Raw genomic sequence first — 20,579 nt, 5'->3', positions numbered from 1 at the left:
CAATTCGTAACGTATGGGCAACACTAAATGACCGCCAAAATTTGAACAACAATAAAAAAAAAAAACTTGAAATTTGCAAAATTATGTATATTTTTAGTTTAACTAGCTAATGTGTGTATGTGTGATGTTATGCCAGTGTATCACAGATATGGGTCCCAGCCATGATAAAGCATTGCTAAATTGCTTGGCAACGTTGCCTCGTTTATCAGACGCTGCACCTGTGCCTCCACATTCGAGTTGTCCAATAAACCCGGCTCCCTACCTTCCAGTTTGTACTTAACAAGTATTAGGGCACGCTGTGCCAGTGAATTCTTGGATTCCTCATCTGACAATAGCAATGGATTGAAATTAATTAAATTCTAGTTAAATAGATTTTTACCAGACACTTACTTGACTGCAGTTGTTGTTGCTCTTTTGAAAGCACGCCCCAAATGAACAGTGGATCGTAGAGTAGAACTTCTAAGATGGTGGTAAAAACGGACTTGTAACGCCTTAATATATGCATAATTGCTTCGCAGGACTTGGTAAAAACACCGTTTGTACCACAAACGCCCATAGGTGCAACAAAATCGCGCGTTAAGCGAAACGGCACCGTTTCCGGCGTTGTCTGAATCTTGCCCTGCTCAAAGGCAATACCTACAAATTACACAAGAGGAAACTGTAAAAAAAAACAAGTTAACTGTTGGGTACCATTTAAACCGCACCAAAGTCAATGTGCACCACTTCAGCGGTCTGCTCATCAATTAGAATATTCTGTGTATGGCGATCGCCCAGGCCGAGAACATAACCCACCATCGAGGTGGTGGCCACGCTATTGATGTATGCCAGACGCCGCTCAAACCATTCGCCCGGTATTAGAAATTTCTCGAGTAGAAAATAGTGAAAGACTGGCTTCACATGCTCGCAAATATTGTGATAGATTTTTCTACGTTCCGCTGGCGATTTCTTCAGGCCCGCCTGCATAATAAATATATGAATACATCAAATACTCTATTGGATATAACATAATGTCTATGTACCGCTGTCAGATCACGACATTTACGATTGTTCCAGTCGTTCGGACGATATTTCATGTGCGCACCGCCAGTGCCATCGCCCACCAGATAGGAGGCAACAGGTATGGTATTGCTGCACCACTCAAGAATGCCGCTCCGTGTTGAGAGTGGGGTCACCTTGTAGGTGCGCAAATGCAGCTTGCGCTCAATAAACTGTGAGTCGCTGTTCAGTAGCTCGTTGACAATGCCAAACACCTGCTGCATAACAGCATCCTGACGCAGATCATCCTTGCCTTTGATCAGCTGAGCACGCACCACGCCATCCGAGCAGAGGCACTTTACCTTAATGGGCGCATTGAGGCCACCACAAAACGAGTACTCACCCGTCCACTTTGTGATGCCTGCGTATGGAATGACAAATAGTCAGTTGAAAAGTTATATATATATATATATATGTTATATATCGTTAAAAGTTGGGCTTCCGTTCTGACTTACTGATTAAATTATATTGCCGGCTGGGCTGGACTTGCAGCTCCAATGTGGGACATTGTATGCAATCCATTTTGAGTACGCTCAGCTTCAAAAGCTTGTCGGGCACCACTTTGGGATTGGGCCGCCCATTTGGGCCTGGAGAGAGATACGTGTTGGCGAAGCCAATTAGCGCTGAAAGTTTAAGAACAGAGACCGCGTTAAAGATCAGCCATGATTAACCAGCTGGTTCAGCTTACCTGGAAACATGAACTCGAACTGTCGGCTGGCTTTGAGCGCAATCGGATTCGCATCGCCGCATTCTTTGATTATTCTTTTGGCAATGTCTGCGCGCTGGGTATTGCTATGGCTGCCATCCATGTAGGCGTAAACTAATGGATATAGTTTGTAAAATGTTTGCTGGGGATGATCGGTGCCGCAGCGCACCAATAAATCGACGAGCACCTTGTGAAAGTCCTCATTTTTGGAATTCAGTCGTCCGGCCAGCTGACTGACAGCACAAATGAACTTGTAGCTGGGCACCGTTTTAATTGGCTCCCTGATCCTCTCCAGCATCGCTTTGTTCTGATCATTGGTGAACCAAAGCGCAATTATCCGATAAATTGCGTCGCTGGAGAAGCCGCCATCCAGTTGACAGTATATAATATAATGTGAGATTGCTGTACACAAATGTTCGGTTAGATTATCATCGATGCGTCGCAGCTCCTGCTCATCCAGCTTGGCGAAACGATTCAAATTGAGTGCTCCAATTTGGCGATCACGATCACAGTCAGGCCTCCTAGCGCCAGTAACTGTGCCGGCCAATCGACGATTCTGCTGTATGATATCGACGAGCGTTTGGTATTCCTGTGATTGTCGATAATCATGGAGCCGCTGATACTCCCGGTCCGCGTACTTGGCTATGGACTCGTGGGCGGCTTTGCGATTCTGATTCTCGAACGATTCGAATGTATCCCATGCAAAAATATTGGGATATTTCTCCATGAGCAGCGCCTGGTGCGACTGGAAGTGATCCAGCAGCTTGAGAGATTGATTGAATTTCTGATCCAATGTATAACCGAAACTCTCGGCATTGCAGTCTAACAGGAATTCACCCTGCATTCGCAGTGCCGGCACGCGCTGTAGACAGAACTGAAATTCTGCGTTTTTATTCACATGATGCAATATGGCCTTGGCAATCTGATAATTGCCACGCTTCACATTCACATCCGCATCCTCCAGCAGCACAGAGATCTGCAAAAAAAAAAAAGAGTTCAATAGCAGTATGTTAACAGTGCTCTGTTGCACGGATCATGTTAAGTCAAGAGCCATATAATGTTATGGATAACAGTGTTGTTTTCTTAACAGCCAATGTTAATCGATGCTAATTTAAAACGGTCTGTCCTGAGCAGCTGTTAAGTTAACAGAGCGCTGTTGCCAATTTGTTAACAGTGCGCATCTAGCAATAGACTTGCCTTTGTGGGCTCCGTAATATCGGTCATACCACGCAGCGTGGATATATACTTGGTGGCCAAATTCAATTTGCCAGCTGCCTTGCACTCGCCGATGCACTTGAGCAGATAGGTGTCCACAGGACTCTGATGGTAATACTGTTGTATCCGACGATTGGCGCGTGTCCCGGACATTTTGAATAACGATATCTGATGGGAGAGTATTTGCTCCTTGCAGCTGAAGCTACCGTAGGCGAGATTAAGTTCCGTTTGCCATTTGTCGAATACTTCATTGATTTGCGTTGAAGCCAATTGTTGGCAAAACTGAATCTGCAAATGGGATTTAAATGACTTATTCGTATATTAAAATCATATTATAGTCAAACCTGACAAAAGTCTTCGGTCTGCTGCAGCATGCACAGCCAGGTCATATACTTGTAAACCGACTGTAGACACTCTACGCTAATGTTACGCAATATTTCCTGGACACACTGATAGGCATTGTTGATCGCCGAAACGGTATTCTCCTGTTCGCGCTTGCTAATGGACTTGAGTGCAATGTAGTGTTGCTTATTGAACTCCTGCTCCAAGTTGTTCGACCAGTTCACCTTATGATGCCCCTCGATTTGCTCATCCCACTGACTGAGACGCCACAGTGTTTCATAGTCTGTTTCCATGCTTTTGCCAAAACGCTGGTAAAGATTGGCAAACGATAGCATGCCATTGCTCTTCATAATGTCCATACAGATCTCGCTATTGGGCTCATCCAGGTTATCCGATTCCAGCAGAATGCCAGACAAATTATCATTCAAGCTGAGATAATCGACGCGGGAGCGCAAAGGATTTAAAAAGCCGGGTATAGCATCCAGACAGCCAATGGACTTATATGCCTATTGGAAAATGATATTTAAATATAATTGGAAATCTTAATCGTTTCTGATAGTTTGCTTACCATCTTGGCGGACATTTGAAAGTTCTCGTCTGCTAGGATATTTGCATCTGGCGCCGCATTAGCCGAGCAGGCCCACAATTCCAGATACATAATGCTCAAAAAATAAGCTTGGCAATGATTGCCTGCCTTGACCACATTCCCAAGATTAATGGGTATGCTCCTGAGGCATGAATTGAAAAGAGAAAGAGAGAGAGATAGAGGAATTGCATTATAGACTTGTGCTGTTCCTTTCCTCTTTGACATAAACATACCAATTGTTAACCACACGTACGCATTCGCATATATACAGGAATCGCTTGATGACACGCTTATCCTGGTAAATATCTTTGGGCGCATTCGCGGAGCACTCAAAGAAGTGCTCGAGCATTGAGCACAAGCTTTCCAAATGCAGATCCTTATTGTTAAGCAATAATTTCATAAATGACTGCAGACAGGCACTGGCAAAGTCAAAGGACTGGTTCGCATATGCATCAAATCCTTGCCAGCTGCACTCCCTAAACAACGTGCCCATAAACGTGCACATCCATGGCTCATAGTCCAGATGCTGGGTGGCCTTGAGCACGGTCAGCCAGTCAATAGAGGGAATGCTGCTGGCCGAATTCAGGAAACCGGATTTGTGTACGCCCGTGTAAAAGATGCGCAAATGTGGATACTGAGCTGTAAGTTGCCACGGATATAATTAATTGGCTCAGCATTTGATTGAGTGTCGAACACAAACCTAATAGCTTGACGCCACTCTTACTGTTGACCACATGACCGGCCACTTTGACGAGCGCCTCCTGTGTGTTGATATTGAAGTCAAACAGATGCCGCTCCAGCGTCTCCATAATGATGCTGATGAACTGGTCCATTGGATGCTCCGAGGACTGCAACGAACAACGTAAATAGTCAATTTTAAATTCCTTTCTTTGGTTTTGTTGGTTTGTTCACAAATTTCTTTCTTCAGATAACAAAACACTTCTCACTTCAGTTATAGTTTTTAGATTGTTTTTGTACCTGCTGTATGGACTCGAAGTCGGTTTGAAAGTAATACGAGATATGATTCATTTTGAGCGGCCCAATCTCAGCCAGACATTTGACGGCATCGAGGCTGTTGTCCCGCTTGCCCGACTCTCGCACCATGCGAATTAGCCGGCTGATTAGTTCGAACAGTAGCTGTTCATGATTCTGTAGCTCTTCCTTGTGCTCGGCAATCTGATTGACGGAAGTATATCGATAAATATAAATGTTATATGTAAATATGGAAAGCGCTTACGTATTCGCGCAGACCATGCAAGCGTTCCAGTCGGTTAGGCTTCAGGAAAGCGCGTATATAGTCGACGACGCTGACTCTGCTGACTTTTGGCAATGTTGTCTCAAACATGGAACGCAGCGACTGTAAATATTTGCAATCGCCGGCCTCGTCCAGCAGCGATTGGACTTTTAGCTGCACTCTGTACATGCTGATGTATGATTCAACTTGTTGAGCAATTCTTATCTTCAGATGATTTGATTCCACGTGATGCACACAGGCAATCAATAGCTTGCCTATCTCATCCATGTGTGCGGTAAGATTATGCGACAGAAAACTGCGCTTAGCCAGCATCACTTCAATGTATTCCATAGCAGCAATGTGCAATTGTCCACATCTGCCTAAAAATCAATTGGCAATTAGAAAATAAGAGCAGAGCGGACACTACAGTACTCACTGTGCAGGAGAAAACGGCAAACAAAGAACCAAACGTCTCGCACAAAATAGCCACAATTGACTTCGATCAAATTTGCGTCCGTGGACGGCGCTGATTCCAATGCCTTGGCCGTGTCCAGTATTGCATCGCCAATCGTACAATACAAAAAGAAGCAATGCAACACATGACTGGGCAGCACGGCCCGATAGCAATCGCTCTTCAATGTGCCAAGCAGACTCACCAAAATGAGTGGCTGCTCACACATCAGCGCAGACATGCTCTGTATACGATCATCCTCTGGCACATCGTGGTCCTTCTATAAAGCATATATACATAATTATATCGTGTGAATGGATCAAGCATAATGTGAAAGCTCACCACAAGCTTGTACAGCGACATGAAGAGCGATTTGGCCGTTAGATGAAACCAGAGTGGGTTACTAATGCTCGGCACCGCGCCGCCAAACAGTCTGGCGAGTTCATCCTTGTCAAGCAGCATCCTGATGCTTTGATATAGCGTTGTCGCATTGAGCGCCAGATCCATCGGTTTCAATTGAAAATGCTCTAGATTCTGTTTCAGATTTTCGTGATGAGCCCGGAACTCGACACCTTCCGATTCAGTGCAATCGCACAAGTCCGCAACCATAAAGGCTTTAAGTATTGGCATCGCGTCCTGGAACAAGTGCCAATTGATTCGATTAATACATAATGTACTAGCTGACATTTAGCGGCATTTAGATGGAGCCAAAGTGTTTTGCTTCAAGCAAGGCCAAATAGTTTTCCACTCATTTTCCGGAGCTGTTTGTGCATTTTTCTTTTAAATAGAAATGATTTTTCGATTCGATTTTGTACAGTCCGAGCACTTAGTCTACAGTTTTGTTTAAGATATAGCCATTATAGCATTACCCGTTCGTTTATAAACTTCTTATAGCGGATAATATCGTCCGGCTTGCCATAGATGAATGTATAGGCCATTATGCTCTTAGAATGTGCTCTTATAAACTCTTCCCTGGTATCATAGCATAGAAAATATGGAAATCTGCAAGACAGAAAAAGTATATTTTGCAATGTGACCAATTTGTGTGGCTACCCAAACACACTTGGATACGGCCCAGCGCAGCGAATGCCATTTGTGCAGCAGGCAATCCGCATATGGTGTCAATAGCTGACGCATGGTGCTCTTGTGGCGATGCACAAAGCTCTCCAGGGCGCAGAATGCATCTGCAATGGTTAAAAAAAATGTTTATATGCGATAAATATACAACAGCAGTTTCTCAGCTTAACCCACTTTCGTTCAGCTTGTGCAGCGCACAGTACGGCAACAAATCCTGAACTGCAACCTCCTGATGAAATGTGCTGAAGGCAAAGAATGCAATAAACGATTGAATTGCCACCGCATGATTATTCTGCACCAGATCCTCGCTGATGAACTGCAAAATAAAGCATATAATAATGAAATGCCTGTGATATAATTTGATTTCCAAACCGTTAGCTTCTTCCAGTCGATGTTGCCGTAGAGCTGCTCGCAGAATACCAAATGGCTGGCACATTTGCTGACCGTGTCTCCATCTTTATCAGATACACAATAATTGGTATTCAGCAGCTGTGTGAGCGTTGCGACTGTTGCAAAACGGATTTCCAGCGTTGGCATTGTCAGAAACTTTGCCACCGAGAAGCAAATCACATGAAAATTGGGCAAATCATAGATATTGGGACAGCGCTGGGCTATCAGTCCGACGGATAGCACTATCTTGACCGACAATGCTGCTGGATAGGCCTTCCTTAAAGCAATCCGCATTAGCGATATTAAAGCCGACAGCATATCGTCCAGCTGATTCTCAGATTTGTATACAAAGTAAATGACAGCTGAAAGTAAGACAAGCGGCATATGAGTCCAGGGTGTTGGTCTGGTCAGCTGTTGCTCAATACATACTGGGCAGATGTTCGACCACCTCGGTAATGTAATCAACGTTTGTATGGTGATATAGAAAAATGATTTTTAGTTTCTCCACCAGCCAAACAATGCACTCCTGCGATAGGCTTTTGCATTTGCACAGCATCTAAAAATGCATTCAGTACTTTAGCTTATCACATTTAAATAATTCAACAACACAAATATGATTTACCCTGATGACCAACAGCACATGCTGCTGCGTGGAAGGAATCTTCAAATTTTTGGCTATATGACGAAATGCTTCCACGTTATAGGAACTATTTGCACACAGGCTACCCAGGATATGAAGGCAATTCGAGGTCAATGTTGCATGTTCTATGCTATCTGCGATATCCTTGCGAGTACCTGAAACGCGAAAACAAGCATTATTTATAGTTTTTCAAAAATAAACTAGGTTTAAATACTCAATCGAATCGATATGCCATATAACAAATAGAAAAAGTGTGTGTAAAGCTTCTACTTTGAACAAAATTAAGGTTAAATGAAAAGTTCTAAATAACAATACGAATACTATCTCCGATTTACTTAAAGCTACTTTGAGCTTTGAGCTAATATCCTTACATATCTGATTAAGCAGCACGCCTATAAATTCGAGCAGCATCTCGATCGGCTGCTTCTCTAGATACTGCAATAGTATATCATTTGAATTGAAGACATCCAGCACGACAATTTGCTGCTGCAGAATATCACGCAAATCGCTGTCGTCAATGCGGCTAATTTCCGACTGGTTGGCCTTGTACTGAAACTGCAAGCGATAAGAAAGTTCGATATTAATTTGAGCATTGCCAAACGGTGGTTTCGTGCCACTCGCCTCAATGTGACTGAGAAACAGGCCAATGCGCTTTATAAGCGGACAGTGGGTCAGGTTCTCAGCATCGAAGACTTTGTAGTGCAACAGACGCTCCATGGTGCAGACCAGCTTATGCAGACACCTCAGATCCTTGAGCATGGAAGTGGTCGTGTGCTCGCTGCTGGGCGTTAAATTCAGCATGCGCATAAGCAGCTCATAGTTCTGCTGAAACAGACAGTTCTTGGCGCCCGGATCGGTGTCAGTGTGCTGCATGCCGCCCGAGCGCAGCAGTTGCGCCTGAAACGTTTCATCCAAGCAGACCAGCTGCTTGTTGTACTTGTAGAGCAGCAGCTGCAGATTGTAACTGGCTGTTGTGGCACTTGCAGCTTGGCTGCTGCACAGTTGCTGCAATTGCTGTTCGTCCAGGAAATTAATGATGCCAATAGCAAACGTATCGGCAAGCAATTGCGTATCAATTGCAGCAATATAATATATCATTTGAAGCGCACTGCTCGTCTCGCTTGCATAGGCCCACTTAATAATGGGCTCCAGATCGCCGGAGGCCTTGTCCAGGCCGCATTGTTCGGCATGTATGAATATCTCGCGCATAGTTTCGATGCACTCGTTGCGTCTGAGCATCTCATTTGTTGTAATGCTCTGCAACAGTGTGGCGCACAGCGTTGGGCTCAGTTTGCCGTGTTTGATAAGCGTCTGGAGTATGATTTGCTTTTCCAAAATCTCATCGGCAGCGGGTCGTGTCTCAGATATAAGATGTGTGGCAATTTTTGACCACTGATCGGCCATAAAGTCAGCGGGTATGGATTTCGTTTGCAACAGCTCCCGCTCCTTATCGAGCATGCTCGTCAGGCAGAGGCGCACGTTATGCAGATTTTTGCCATTGCCATAGATAAGCAGCACATCCAGCGTGGCCAGCAGCGATTGCTGATAGTTGGCCACGTTTATAATTGTATTGCTCAGCTGCAGCAGCTCTGCGAATATGGCGAACCTGCGAATCTGCATAAGTCACAAGAAACTAAATGCATGCAAAAATCGCATATGCTTACCAAATCGCATTAAAGCTAGTTTCCTGTTTATCAATTAGTTCGATGATGACTTCCAATTTATCGACCCTGGGACGTTTGCTGGGCACCTCGATTCCAATTTCGGCGCCTCTCGGCTCAATATGCCATTGAACCTGCAAGAATTGTTAATATATAACCAGCGTATCGAGTTATATTTAGCGTTCGTCTTACTATAAAAACGACCAGAGCAGCCATTCGAATAAATGTATCTGAAAATTTATCGCTATTCAGTACCGACTCTTTGCCGCGGCCCATGCAATTCTTTCTAATCTCCATGTTAACAATGGTGCGCAATTGTTGCATCGTTTGCGGCCAGTCCTCGTTGAGTGGCACTTGGAATGTGCCAAAGTCGTGTTGCTTTAACTTTGGATATAGCGTCTGTAGCGACAATATGACGCACTCAAAGAATATCCTTTTGGTGTCATCGCGGAATGAATCGTCGTTGTGAAAATCGCACAGCTTTGGCATTATCTCCTGCATGTGCATGCATAGCTTATGATGATAGTTGACCGACAGCTGGCAATGATTAGGAATTAGGCTATTTAGCAAAAATTGCGCCCGGAAGCAGTTAAGCTTGACACTTGCCTCGGCCACAAATATCTGATAGAGGCGCACAATTTCCGTTTTCCTTTCCGAACTGCTGGCCGTCTGCGTATAGCTGCTAAGCGTGGGCAGATAGTCAACTAGATCGGCATGCAGCTGCACACGCTGCTGAGCTGATTGCAGCGTCTTGGTTATGCATTTCAATATCTTGGAGCGCAGGAACTCGTCCTTATCAACATTCAGTTCGAACAGATAGGACAGAATGCCTGGCAAAATGTATTAATATTGTTTATCTTTTGCCGGTTGCAGACAAAAAGAAGCGCAGCTAAAAACTTACGGCTATATTCGCTGACTTTCAGCTGGGCAATGTAGCTTTGCGATAGAAAGATGCCTCTGTCCAGCATATTAATGAAATGATCCCCAAAATGCCTGACCACAATACGCTGCTTGATGCCCTCTTCGAAGGCATTGAATATGCTTGACTTGAGCAGAAAATGCCCGTTGCCGCCACGGCCCACTGCAAATATAAAGAATTGGCTTAATGCCTAACAATGTCATGTCGCATATTTTCATACTCTCCAAGTTGTAGTCAATGATCTTGTCCATTACATTGCCGTATAGATAACATTTATCCGACAACGTCTTGAACGACTTTTCGTTGGCATCTTGCAGATTGGCAGCGTGCTTATTTGTTGTATAAACGGACATATATATATATATGGGTTTATTATATCGAATAAACGTACTTTGAAAATTGAATCCTTGGCGGCGTCAAAGATGGTCTGCCAGGACAATTCCTGGCATTTGCCCAGCGCCGCATTTACGGCATCTCTGGAGCTGTTAAGCTTTTGGTCCAACTGCTCGACTGCCTTATTGCGAGTGGTTGGCTTCTCGGCGCGTAGATCCGTGATAATGCGTTGTATTTCATTTAAGAGAGGATTCATATTGCAGACCCTTCATGCACGCTAGACACCGCTTTCAAATAACAAATAATAAGAAACTTTCAAGTCGATGTCATGTTCGTGCCCAAATCACAGCGGGCTGTGTAGTGTGACCGCATACGTTTATCGAAAAAATACCAAATATCGATAAGTGTGAATTAAGCAAAGAACAACTGTAACCACAATTTAAACAAAAAACTATTGTTAAGTAGAAAAAAATAAACAAAAGGAATGACAAACAGCAAATGGGCTTAAGCTTAAGCATGTCTTAATATAATTCACATTTAATAATCGTTTAACAGACCATCAGCTATCGCCTATCGTCATAAAAATCGATAAACAGCAAAAGTCCGCCACAAATGACCGGCGTCTGGGCAACAAATGTGTTGAAATGCCGATCGGGGTTTTTAAATCTGTGCGCGAAGTAAGCAGCGAGGATTCGGTAAGCTATAAATAACATAAAAGTTACAATTGTCTAAGAAACTATCCTTCATATTGTAGGTGCATGTGGCGGCAAATCTGTTGAAGGAAAATGCCGCCAAAAAATGGAAGACACAAGCGAACGGTGAGAAATCGGCGCATGTTATATTGGAATTTGAGGAGCCGCAACAAATCAACGGAATTGACATTGGCAATGAGCATGCCGCATTCATTGAGGTGCTGGTCAGCAAAACAGGCTGCCAGCCGGATGACTTTAAGGAATTGCTGCTCTCCAGCTCATTTATGACGCCCATCGAGAGCAAGAACTCGGCCAACACGAATCGCGTGCGCTGCTTCAATAGCGAAGCGTTGATAGCGACAACGCTGCCCGAGAAATGGAAGCTGGTGAAAATTGTGTGCACGCAGCCGTTCAATAAGCATGTCCAGTACGGCTTGTCCTTTGTCAAGGTGCATGTGACCGCCGCGGCGGCTGCCGTGAAGCCAAAATCATTGGTGCCCGATCAATTTAAATTGACCCCAAGCGCCGGCAAGGGCCTCACTGCACTGGGCCAATTTAAGCTGCGCGAGGAGTCACCCGATTCGGAACCGGATGGCAAAGCCGCCCTGTCGCTCTTTCAGCGCTGGAAGGCCACACGCAATGACGATGGCCATGCACCGGCCACCCTCAGCACGGCGGCGGCCATTAGAGATGCCGCCTCGCCGGCGGCTTTGCGTCGTTTGAGCGATACGCGACCGGCGCCTATTAAATTACAAGCATCACCTGCCGCCAGTGGCAGTTCGGACAAGGCGGACAATATCAAGCTATTGGATCGCAATCGAGATTCGCTGATGTTTGGCGATGATAACCCGGATGAGGATGATGCCGCTGCAGCCAATCCGGAAGTTGCCATTGATGCCAAAATGCAGCGCCTGATGAAAAACATTGAGGCGAACAAAAACAGGCGGCGCTTGGAACTGGAGGAGCTGGAAAAGAAAAGGGATAGAAAAAAGCGAGCATCTATCGATAAAACAGCAGCCGCACCCAAGGAGAGTACCAAACCGACTGCTGCGCCCAAGGAGAGTAGCAAACCAATTGCTGCGCCCAAAGAGAGTCCCAAACCTGCAGCTGCACAGCCCCAGAAGCGTCTATCTGCATCCATGGATGACAGCAGCAAGCCAGCCAAAAAGCAAAAGACCCATGTCGAGCAGCAGGTGCAATATGTGCCCTTTAATCAGCTGCTGCGTGGCGTTGTCCTGGTCATCAGTGGCATACAGGTGGGTGGGGCATTCAAATAATTATTGAATGACTTAAACATAATCATCTTTTCATACAGAATCCAGATCGTGCGGATTTGCGCTCCAAAGCTTTAGCGCTGGGCGCCAAGTACAAAGCTGACTGGGAATCCGGCTGCACGCATCTCATGTACGCATATGTCCCATATAAATTTCCATGCAATTGAACTTATAATTTTTTTTTTTTTTCTGTTTAGCTGTGCCTTTCGAAATACGCCCAAGTACAATCAGGTCAAGGGCAAGGGCAAAATTGTAACGCGTCAATGGATTGAAAAGTGTTATGCGCTGAAAAAGTATTTGCCCTGGCGTCGATATGCTCTCGATACAACCGAATCAGCTCAGCCGGAGAGCGATGTGGAGCTGTACGATGTATCACTAAAGCCCACTGCGGATGATGATGACAGGGATGTGGAGATGGTAGCTAACATAAGTAGCCGATCAGTTGATGTTGATAACAGCTTCGAGGGCACAGCGCATCGGGTGCATTCGTCTGGTCCCGACACTGAGGACGAACTGGAACGTGTTGCGCAAAGTAAGTTGCAAATTTGTTATTTTGTTGCCAGCTAATTAATTTACAATTTTAACGCATAGAAAATAAATTGAAGAAAACAAGCGATATGTCGCATAATAATAACAGCAAAAACAAACTCAACGATTCGAATCAAAAGAAAGTAATGAAATCTTTGGATGTTTACGAAGTTAGCACCGACGAGGAGGATTATCTGCAGGAGAAGCGAAAGGAGTTGTAGTTTGCGCAAATGTCAAGTATTGTGTTTTTAAATTGTATGTACAGTTAAGCTAAAATTTCTATATATTACATTAGTAAAGTGATATATATATATGTAATATTAACGATTTAAATAATTTTCTTGGTAGCTTTCAAAGATTTCAAAATGCGCGCCTTTGCAGTGTTAGTGAATGCTGTTTAATACTCGCGCCTGGTCACCCTAACGCATCTTACAGTAACTGTTTGTATCCCTAAAAGCGCACAATAATCCTTTGAACTTCTTTTTAGACGATGTGAGTGCAAGTGTTTTTGGTATTTAAATATAAATCGATCGGCGTTAATTCACAATAGTTTGTGTACATCTTCTAATAGTGCTATTTATTGAATACATATTTTAAATGGCAATTGAGCCAATTTGTTGAAAAAGTCTATTAATTCTTTACGGCAAATATTAAACGTGTGCTTATATTTTATTTATGGCTGCACAATACGAAAGTTAGAAAGTGTCAGCGAGAAGTCAACTCTTCATCAAATTCAGGTAAAAAATAACTAAGAATATTATTTTTAACAGAAATTAGTGAAGAAATTAAAAAAAAATAAAGTGAGCCACATTTTGAAAAACAAGTAAAAGAAAATGTACATGATAATTGTATCAATGTATTTAATATTTTGTTTTCCTATGCTTTGAGCTAAATAATGTTTTATTTATTTATTATATTATAATAAGTAGCAATAATTGCAAAAACTGAAAATCCGTTTTCTTTGGTATTAAAATACTACTTCGGGTCAGAGGCATGTACTACAGGTGGCAGCTAGAAATGCACTAAAAAATACCGAATAATATTAACACTGGCTTGCAAATTCACAATAGATTGCATTAGCTGCTATATACCCAAATTCAAAGGCCTGGGACCCAATTACGCACCCAAGGATATCCTAAAGGACACATCCAAGCCAATACATACATACAAAGCATCGCGATAGAAATCACTGAACTTGTTTGCCAGCAAGCTGAGAGCCAACCGAGACTTGAACGCGCAGAGAGCGCGTGCCCACAATCCCACTGCGTATACGCATTTTGTTGTTTATCTATTTACGGTACGCTACAATATATATATATATATATATAAATAAAATCATATTAATTTATTGTGCGCATGCATGTGTGCGAATTCAGAGCAATCGCAGTTGAGTTTAACGTAAGGACATAATAATAAAAACCTGGAATTTGCGCTGTGTATGGGCAGAAAATACTTGAAATACGGGGAAAAATCGATAGGACATATTGAAAATCAAGTGTTGATTGTTGTTGTTTTGCTTGCAGGATGTGCGCCTAAGGATAACGGTAAACTGATCAAAAGCAACAGCAAGTCACCGTTAGGTGAGTAAAGTGCTGCCAAAGCCTCGCAAATCCATGAAAAAAAAAATTAAATAAAACAAATATATTTTTTTTTTTGTTGCTTTTAGCTACATTTGAGCAGCAAAAAGAGCAAAAAAATAGAGAAGAGCCAAAAATTTCGACATGGGTAACGAAACATCGCTGCCAATGGACATGTGCTCCAATTTCGATGCAGATGAGATCCGTCGCCTGGGCAAACGTTTCCGTAAACTCGATCTGGACAATTCGGGAGCGTTGAGCATAGATGAGTTTATGTCGCTGCCGGAACTGCAACAGAATCCGCTTGTACAGCGCGTCATCGATATATTCGATGCGGATGGCAATGGTGAGGTCGATTTCAAGGAATTCATCCAGGGCGTCTCACAGTTCAGTGTGCGCGGCGATAAGCTATCCAAATTGCGTTTCGCATTCCGCATCTACGATATGGACAATGATGGTTATATCTCAAACGGTGAGCTCTTTCAGGTGCTCAAAATGATGGTTGGCAACAATTTGAAGGATACGCAACTGCAACAGATTGTCGACAAGACAATCTGTTTCGCCGACAAGGATGAGGATGGCAAAATATCATTCGATGAGTTCTGTTCCGTCGTGGGCAATACGGATATACATAAGAAAATGGTTGTTGATGTTTAAATCTAAGCGGCCAATAGATACGCACACACACACACACACACCAGCACACACACACACATAACTATTTATCGACTAACGGTATACATATACATGGAAATCAAACTCTTTTTTTTTGTTTTCTAATTCCAATTCGTTGACATTTCAAACAAACGCTATGCATATGTGCGTGCTAAATGGCAACAACTAACTAACTAAACCAAGTAACTATTTAAAAACAAATACTTAAGCAAATGAAAGCTAAACCAAAGAAAGGAATCAAACTATGAAAACTCGAATTTGATAATATTAAAAAAAACCCATCTGGAGCGTGTGAATCTAACATGCAGGATTTGGTATTTGGTTGTTGACTCCCCCCCCCCCCCCTCTCCCGTCACTGCACCCCTCTGCCACCTTTCCACCTGCCTTTTCACCACCTGTCTCTGTGTGTCTTATAAGTATCATAGCAAAGAATGAAGTACTATCTATCTATCTATAGAAATGCAACTACATATGTTTTGTGCCTGGGCTCAATTATCGGAATCTCAACTGATTTATTGTTAGAATAAGAAGGCCCACACGATGGCCAGAGTTCTATTAACTATAGCATTTATTGTATTTGTATCGTACGTCTATTCTGTTTGATTTTTCATTATTGATTGATCTTTTTCGTTTTCGTTTTTTTTTTTTCTCAAATATATTCTATTCAAGTTTTTGAAACTAATTAAATGTTGTGTATTAAGTATGAATGTACAAAATTCTTGAATATTGTTCAATTAAAATACAATTGTAAAGTAATTACAAAAATTTAAAATATTCTCTATTTGAATAACCCCTCCCCCTCTCTCTCTCGCTTTAAAATTTGAGGTAGCTTTCAATTATGGTCTAAGTACGACTCACCCAAATCCCAACCCCATTGACATATATGTACATAATTACTATAATATATAGTCATGTGAAGTATCTGCTGGGAAATAGTTGCCGAATGCCATTTGCCGAAGCCGCGTCCGACAACGAACCGAAGCCGAAACTGAGCTCGTTGCCGTGGCCGAGACCGAGGCCGAGGCCGAAAGCCAACTCGAACCTGAATTGTGCTCACACCCTTTGGCAACGATTAACCAACTTTGTAGGTCACGGGTCTCTCGCCCTCTGCACAAGTGTGCGTGATGCGAGTATGTGTCTGTGTGTGCTAGAGATGTGTGTGCAGCAGGCTTTAAAAGACACGACACCAGAGCGCGACAGTGGAGAGCTTTAAGCACATTTTTGCTAAAACTTATTGCGAATTATAAGCGCAGTCAGTGTAGCATTGGCATTGGGTGGCATTTCAATGGGTTGTAAGTTCCTTTCATGGCTTAAATTTAATGTTAGGGCAGAAATTCGAGCATATCTTTCAGGCCTTTATATATGCCTATTCTGGAAAGTATTTTTCTTTCTATGAAAAGCTTATTTAAAAACAAAGCTTTGAAATGTTTCTTACCATACATATTTGTGGTTTAGGCGCTAGGGAATCTATGAAAACTAATTATGGAATGTAGCTGATGTTTTTTAATTGATAGCTTAGATTAGTTCTAGCAATAATATGCCTTAAAATGAACATTTCGCTCTGACAAGTGGTTCAAGCTTTATTAGGGCATTGTTCTCTATAATTTAGCTACGATAAGTTATTTCAGAGCTTTCTAATGGGCTTGACAGACAGTTTCTAACAACTAGAATAATAAAAAGTTAGCTATCGTAGATTGCTTGTTAGTTTAAGATTTGTAGGTTATGTTCGTGCTTTTGATATTCGTGCCGATACTTGCGTTTGTGCCGATGTGTAGCACACGAGCTCATCTCTAGTTACAGCTTGTGTGTGGAGTGTGTGACCGTTTAGCCGTCTATGGAATACTTTTGTTTGGTAAAGCTCTGACAACACCCACAATATACTTATGGAATGTTTGATATCAATAAATTATTATCTGTTGTCTGTCGCTGGGTCGTCCGTTGAAGTTGTCTCGTAAATCATATGCGTCGCAGCCCCGACTCTGTGGACTCTTAACATTTTCGAAAATTACATAGTCCACCTTGGTGCGCGCGCGTGTAGTCGGTGGCATCGCTGACCTTTTTCATATTAATTGGATTGATTAATGTGCTCCAATTTTTGGTATGTACGTAACCCGGCAGGCCCAGCCACGTGTCCTCGCCCCCATTTACAGCTACTCTTGACTCTCTACTGTCATCTGTCATTGGCCATTAATCCTTGCGACTTGGGCTTAACTAGTTATACGCCCCCAAGCTTGTGTCTTCCTCCAGTCTGCCTAACCTGACGCCTTTACCAACTAAATGCCAGCCATTTTGGAGCTGTTTGACTAATAAGCAGCCCGATACGCAATTGTCTATGCTATATAGAACCTATACTCTTTGCAACGCCCATTAATTATATCCATCAAACTTTGTCCATTCGTTAGTCTCAAGTAGTTCGTTAGTTGACTAACTAGTTTAATAGGGTTACAAATGGTACTTCATTATTGGCTAAAATTTAATGGGAATTACGTGTTCCAAAAAAAAGAAGAAAAATATGATCCGGCTCCTTTTGTTGCAGTTTTGTTCTGAGTAAAGAAAAATATGCCTGAAGAGAATCATTTACGATCCTTATATAGAATATATATATAATAATTGAACACAAATATGAACAAGTGGGTAAGGTAGTTCCCCTTCTTATACCCTGAACCCATTAAAATTGTGTATAGGGGTATATTGTATTTGTGTAAAATCCAAGTGTATGTAACAGGCAGTAGGAAGCATCTCTGACTCCATAAAGTATATATATTCTTGATCAGCACCGATAGCCGAGTCGATCTAGCCATGTCCGTCTGTCTGTCCGTCTGTCTGTCCGTCTGTCTGTCCGTATCTATGAACGCAAGGATCCCAGAACTTATAAGAGCTAAGTGCCTGCGCAGATCGATATTCCGATAATCGATAACTTACTCCGATTCCAAGCAATCGATAAAAATCGATATCGATATCCCGTTTTTTTGGGCGATTTCGATAAATAATAATAGCTAGTCACCAAACTTGACACATAGCTTCTAGAAATTGAATATATATATGCATTTGATGTTGGAAGAAGAGGGTTCAGGGTATACCCTAGTCGGGAGCTCCCAACTTGAACCTCTTTCTTGTTTTTTGTTATCAGGAACTTTAGCTTTAAGAATTGGTTCGTTTTTGTATGGGATTCTCAAGCATTGCATGTTCGAACCAGTTCTATACCTTAAGAGTCGGTTCATGAACCTGTAGATACTTTGGTTCGGTTCAGCTACTGGTTCGAATTTTGAGCAACTGAACCGGACCGCAATCCTGGTACTTATAGCCAAGTAAGAAAACAACAAAAAAAAAACGTGTGTATTGGAAACATGACAAAACCAGTTTCAGTTTCGGTTCGCAATTGTGGAAAATCTTTAATTTGAAGCTTGAACCAACAGAACGGAGCTGAGAACTTGCACGTGAGATGGCTTTAAACTAGTTGAATTTCAACTGAATTTCAGCTGCTCGCAAAAGGGTCAACGGAGTCAGTTTGGCCGTAACAAGAACGGAGTCGTTCAACTGGAATGCATCTGATTGGCAAAGGGTTCAAATTGTGTCAGTTTCGCTGACCCTCAAAGTATGCTTTACATATTTCTGTGGAATTGATTCGATTGACTGCAAGTGAAATTCGGGGGCATGGGTGACTTTTGGTTCGAATGAATGATTTGCTATTTCTGAAAAAATTTCACATTTGTTGTGGATGTGTGTGGGGGGAAGGGGGGTGGGGGGTACAACAACAGCACTAAAGAAATAAATAAAAATATAAACATGTTTGCAATCAATGCAATTATTTGCAGGTATTATTCATTTCATCAGAATTCTCGGATTCGGATTCGCACATAACTTTTTCATTTATCCTATTTGACTTTTCAGGCTTTATTAAATGAATTATTGACAAAATGCTTGATATTCCCGTTTCAAAAAGCAAATATACTTGTAAATGAAATTAAAAATAAAAAAATAAAAATTCTTAAAATATTTGTTGCAAATATTTAATAAAAATTAAATATATTGCGAAATGCAATTAATGAGCAAATACTTAACATTTTGCAAATGAGCTCAAAGACAAAATGCTTAACATTTTTTTTTTTTGCATTAATTTTATAAATATGAAATATATTTTTGCATCATGAACTCAAAGAGAAAATTGGTAACATTAAATATGAAATATATTTCGTAATCAAATCAAAGAGAAGTAAATACGTAACAATTAAAAGCATGTAAGCAAAAATTCTGAACGAATTTCTGGTATAAATAAATATAAGATCGGGAGCCCCCGACTAGGGGATACTCTGAACTCTCTTCTTCCAACATCAATGCATATATATATTCTATTTTAGAAGCTATATGTCAAGTTTGGGGACTCTAGCTCTTATAATTTATCGAAATTGCCCAAAAAAACGGGATATCGATATCGATTTTTATCGATTGCTTAGAAACGGAGTAAGTTATCGATTATCGGAAACAAACTCGATCAGCGCAGGCACTTAACTCTTATAGATTCTGGGATCCTTGCGATCATACATAAGGACGGATGGACGGACAGACGGACGGACGGACGGACAGACGGACATGGCTAAATCGATTCGGCTATTGATGCTGATCAAGAATATATATACCTTATGGGGACGGAGATGCTTCCTTCTGCCTGTCACATACATTTGGATTTCGCACAAATACAATATACCCTTATGCCCATTTTTAATGGGTTCAGGGTATAAAAATGAAAGATATTCGAAAAAAAAAGAGCTCAGACATTTTTTGCCTTGAATCGACCATCGACTCTTTAATTTGCCTTTGAGTAAAATTAACTTGAATCAATACAAATTAAGATAAACGACATGCCAAATACCATGCAGACCCAGAGCCTGATTCAGTTAAATAATTAACGCAGCTCCCTGAAACTGATTTCAGTACGAAGCTCACTCGTCGAATATTTCAAATATTTTGATTGATGAGCGCCGCCTGCTCCAATGTTGGCTGTAGCTTAATTAAATTTTCTCTCTGTTGAAGCCAACTCGCAGCATACTTTTCATAATTGTTTTTCTTTTTCTATTTGTGTTGGGTTTTAAATAAATATTGCCCTTGCTGCGGCCCCGAAATGTATGCTATGATATTTGAGCGCATATTTTAATGCATATACCTTAAGTACTATAAACAAATTAAGAACCACACAAAAAATTCGAATGCCGCTTTCAGTTTTTATACCCTTGCAGAGGGTATTAT

At 42.0% G+C, this 20,579-nt stretch overlaps 3 protein-coding genes across 4 annotated transcripts; 2 read left to right on the top strand and 1 right to left on the bottom strand.

Annotated features, from left to right (window-relative positions):
- Positions 1-66: 66 nt before the first annotated feature.
- tefu (Serine/threonine-protein kinase tefu) lies at positions 67-10,945 on the bottom strand. The gene is made up of 29 exons (XM_015168699.3): positions 10,648-10,945; positions 10,477-10,585; positions 10,239-10,418; positions 9,944-10,167; positions 9,530-9,874; positions 9,341-9,471; positions 8,298-9,282; positions 8,048-8,231; positions 7,659-7,831; positions 7,466-7,592; positions 7,019-7,398; positions 6,821-6,962; positions 6,633-6,753; positions 6,439-6,571; positions 5,912-6,205; positions 5,555-5,849; positions 5,122-5,498; positions 4,863-5,060; positions 4,585-4,732; positions 4,118-4,523; positions 3,867-4,026; positions 3,301-3,804; positions 2,939-3,244; positions 1,724-2,717; positions 1,491-1,658; positions 1,020-1,396; positions 705-957; positions 391-636; positions 67-325 (listed from the first exon to the last, which is right to left on the bottom strand). Exons 1-29 carry the CDS (start codon positions 10,843-10,845, stop codon positions 141-143), a joined length of 8,343 nt encoding a protein of 2,780 aa, XP_015024185.1. The 5' UTR covers positions 10,846-10,945; the 3' UTR covers positions 67-140.
- A 181-nt stretch (positions 10,946-11,126) lies between these two features.
- XRCC1 (DNA repair protein XRCC1) lies at positions 11,127-13,407 on the top strand. The gene is made up of 5 exons (XM_002059484.4): positions 11,127-11,284; positions 11,344-12,537; positions 12,597-12,685; positions 12,753-13,087; positions 13,147-13,407. The coding sequence occupies exons 1-5, from the start codon at positions 11,234-11,236 to the stop codon at positions 13,302-13,304; spliced, it is 1,827 nt and encodes a 608-aa protein (XP_002059520.1). The 5' UTR covers positions 11,127-11,233; the 3' UTR covers positions 13,305-13,407.
- A 735-nt stretch (positions 13,408-14,142) lies between these two features.
- CanB (Calcineurin B) lies at positions 14,143-15,419 on the top strand. 2 transcript variants are annotated; one of them, XM_070210737.1, is made up of 4 exons: positions 14,143-14,380; positions 14,460-14,481; positions 14,607-14,663; positions 14,750-15,419. In XM_070210737.1, the coding sequence occupies exon 4, from the start codon at positions 14,805-14,807 to the stop codon at positions 15,315-15,317; it is 513 nt and encodes a 170-aa protein (XP_070066838.1). In that variant the 5' UTR covers positions 14,143-14,380; positions 14,460-14,481; positions 14,607-14,663; positions 14,750-14,804; the 3' UTR covers positions 15,318-15,419. The 2 variants fall into 2 exon arrangements, with proteins under 2 accessions (XP_070066838.1, XP_002059519.1); XM_002059483.4 differs by lacking the exon at positions 14,460-14,481.
- Positions 15,420-20,579: the final 5,160 nt, after the last annotated feature.

This window comes from Drosophila virilis, chromosome X (genome assembly GCF_030788295.1).
Source record: "Drosophila virilis strain 15010-1051.87 chromosome X, Dvir_AGI_RSII-ME, whole genome shotgun sequence".
NCBI lineage: Eukaryota > Metazoa > Arthropoda > Insecta > Diptera > Drosophilidae > Drosophila > Drosophila virilis.
The sequence above is the reverse complement of the archived record's forward strand: the minus strand, read 5'-3'. Positions and strand labels throughout refer to the sequence as shown.

Bases quoted from the DNA above. Each gene is read 5' to 3' on its own strand.
- CanB (XM_002059483.4), top strand. From the start codon at position 14,805: ATGGGTAACGAAACATCGCTGCCAATGGACATGTGCTCCAATTTCGAT.
- tefu (XM_015168699.3), bottom strand. From the start codon at position 10,845: ATGAATCCTCTCTTAAATGAAATACAACGCATTATCACGGATCTACGC. The intron at 7,832-8,047 runs GTAAGGATATTA...TTCGCGTTTCAG, and splicing joins CGTGCTGCTTAATCAGATAT to GTACTCGCAAGGATATCGCA. The intron at 2,718-2,938 runs GCAAGTCTATTG...TTTTTTTTGCAG, and splicing joins ATATTACGGAGCCCACAAAG to ATCTCTGTGCTGCTGGAGGA.
- XRCC1 (XM_002059484.4), top strand. From the start codon at position 11,234: ATGCCGATCGGGGTTTTTAAATCTGTGCGCGAAGTAAGCAGCGAGGAT. The intron at 12,686-12,752 runs GTACGCATATGT...TTTTCTGTTTAG, and splicing joins TCCGGCTGCACGCATCTCAT to CTGTGCCTTTCGAAATACGC. The intron at 13,088-13,146 runs GTAAGTTGCAAA...TTTAACGCATAG, and splicing joins ACTGGAACGTGTTGCGCAAA to AAAATAAATTGAAGAAAACA.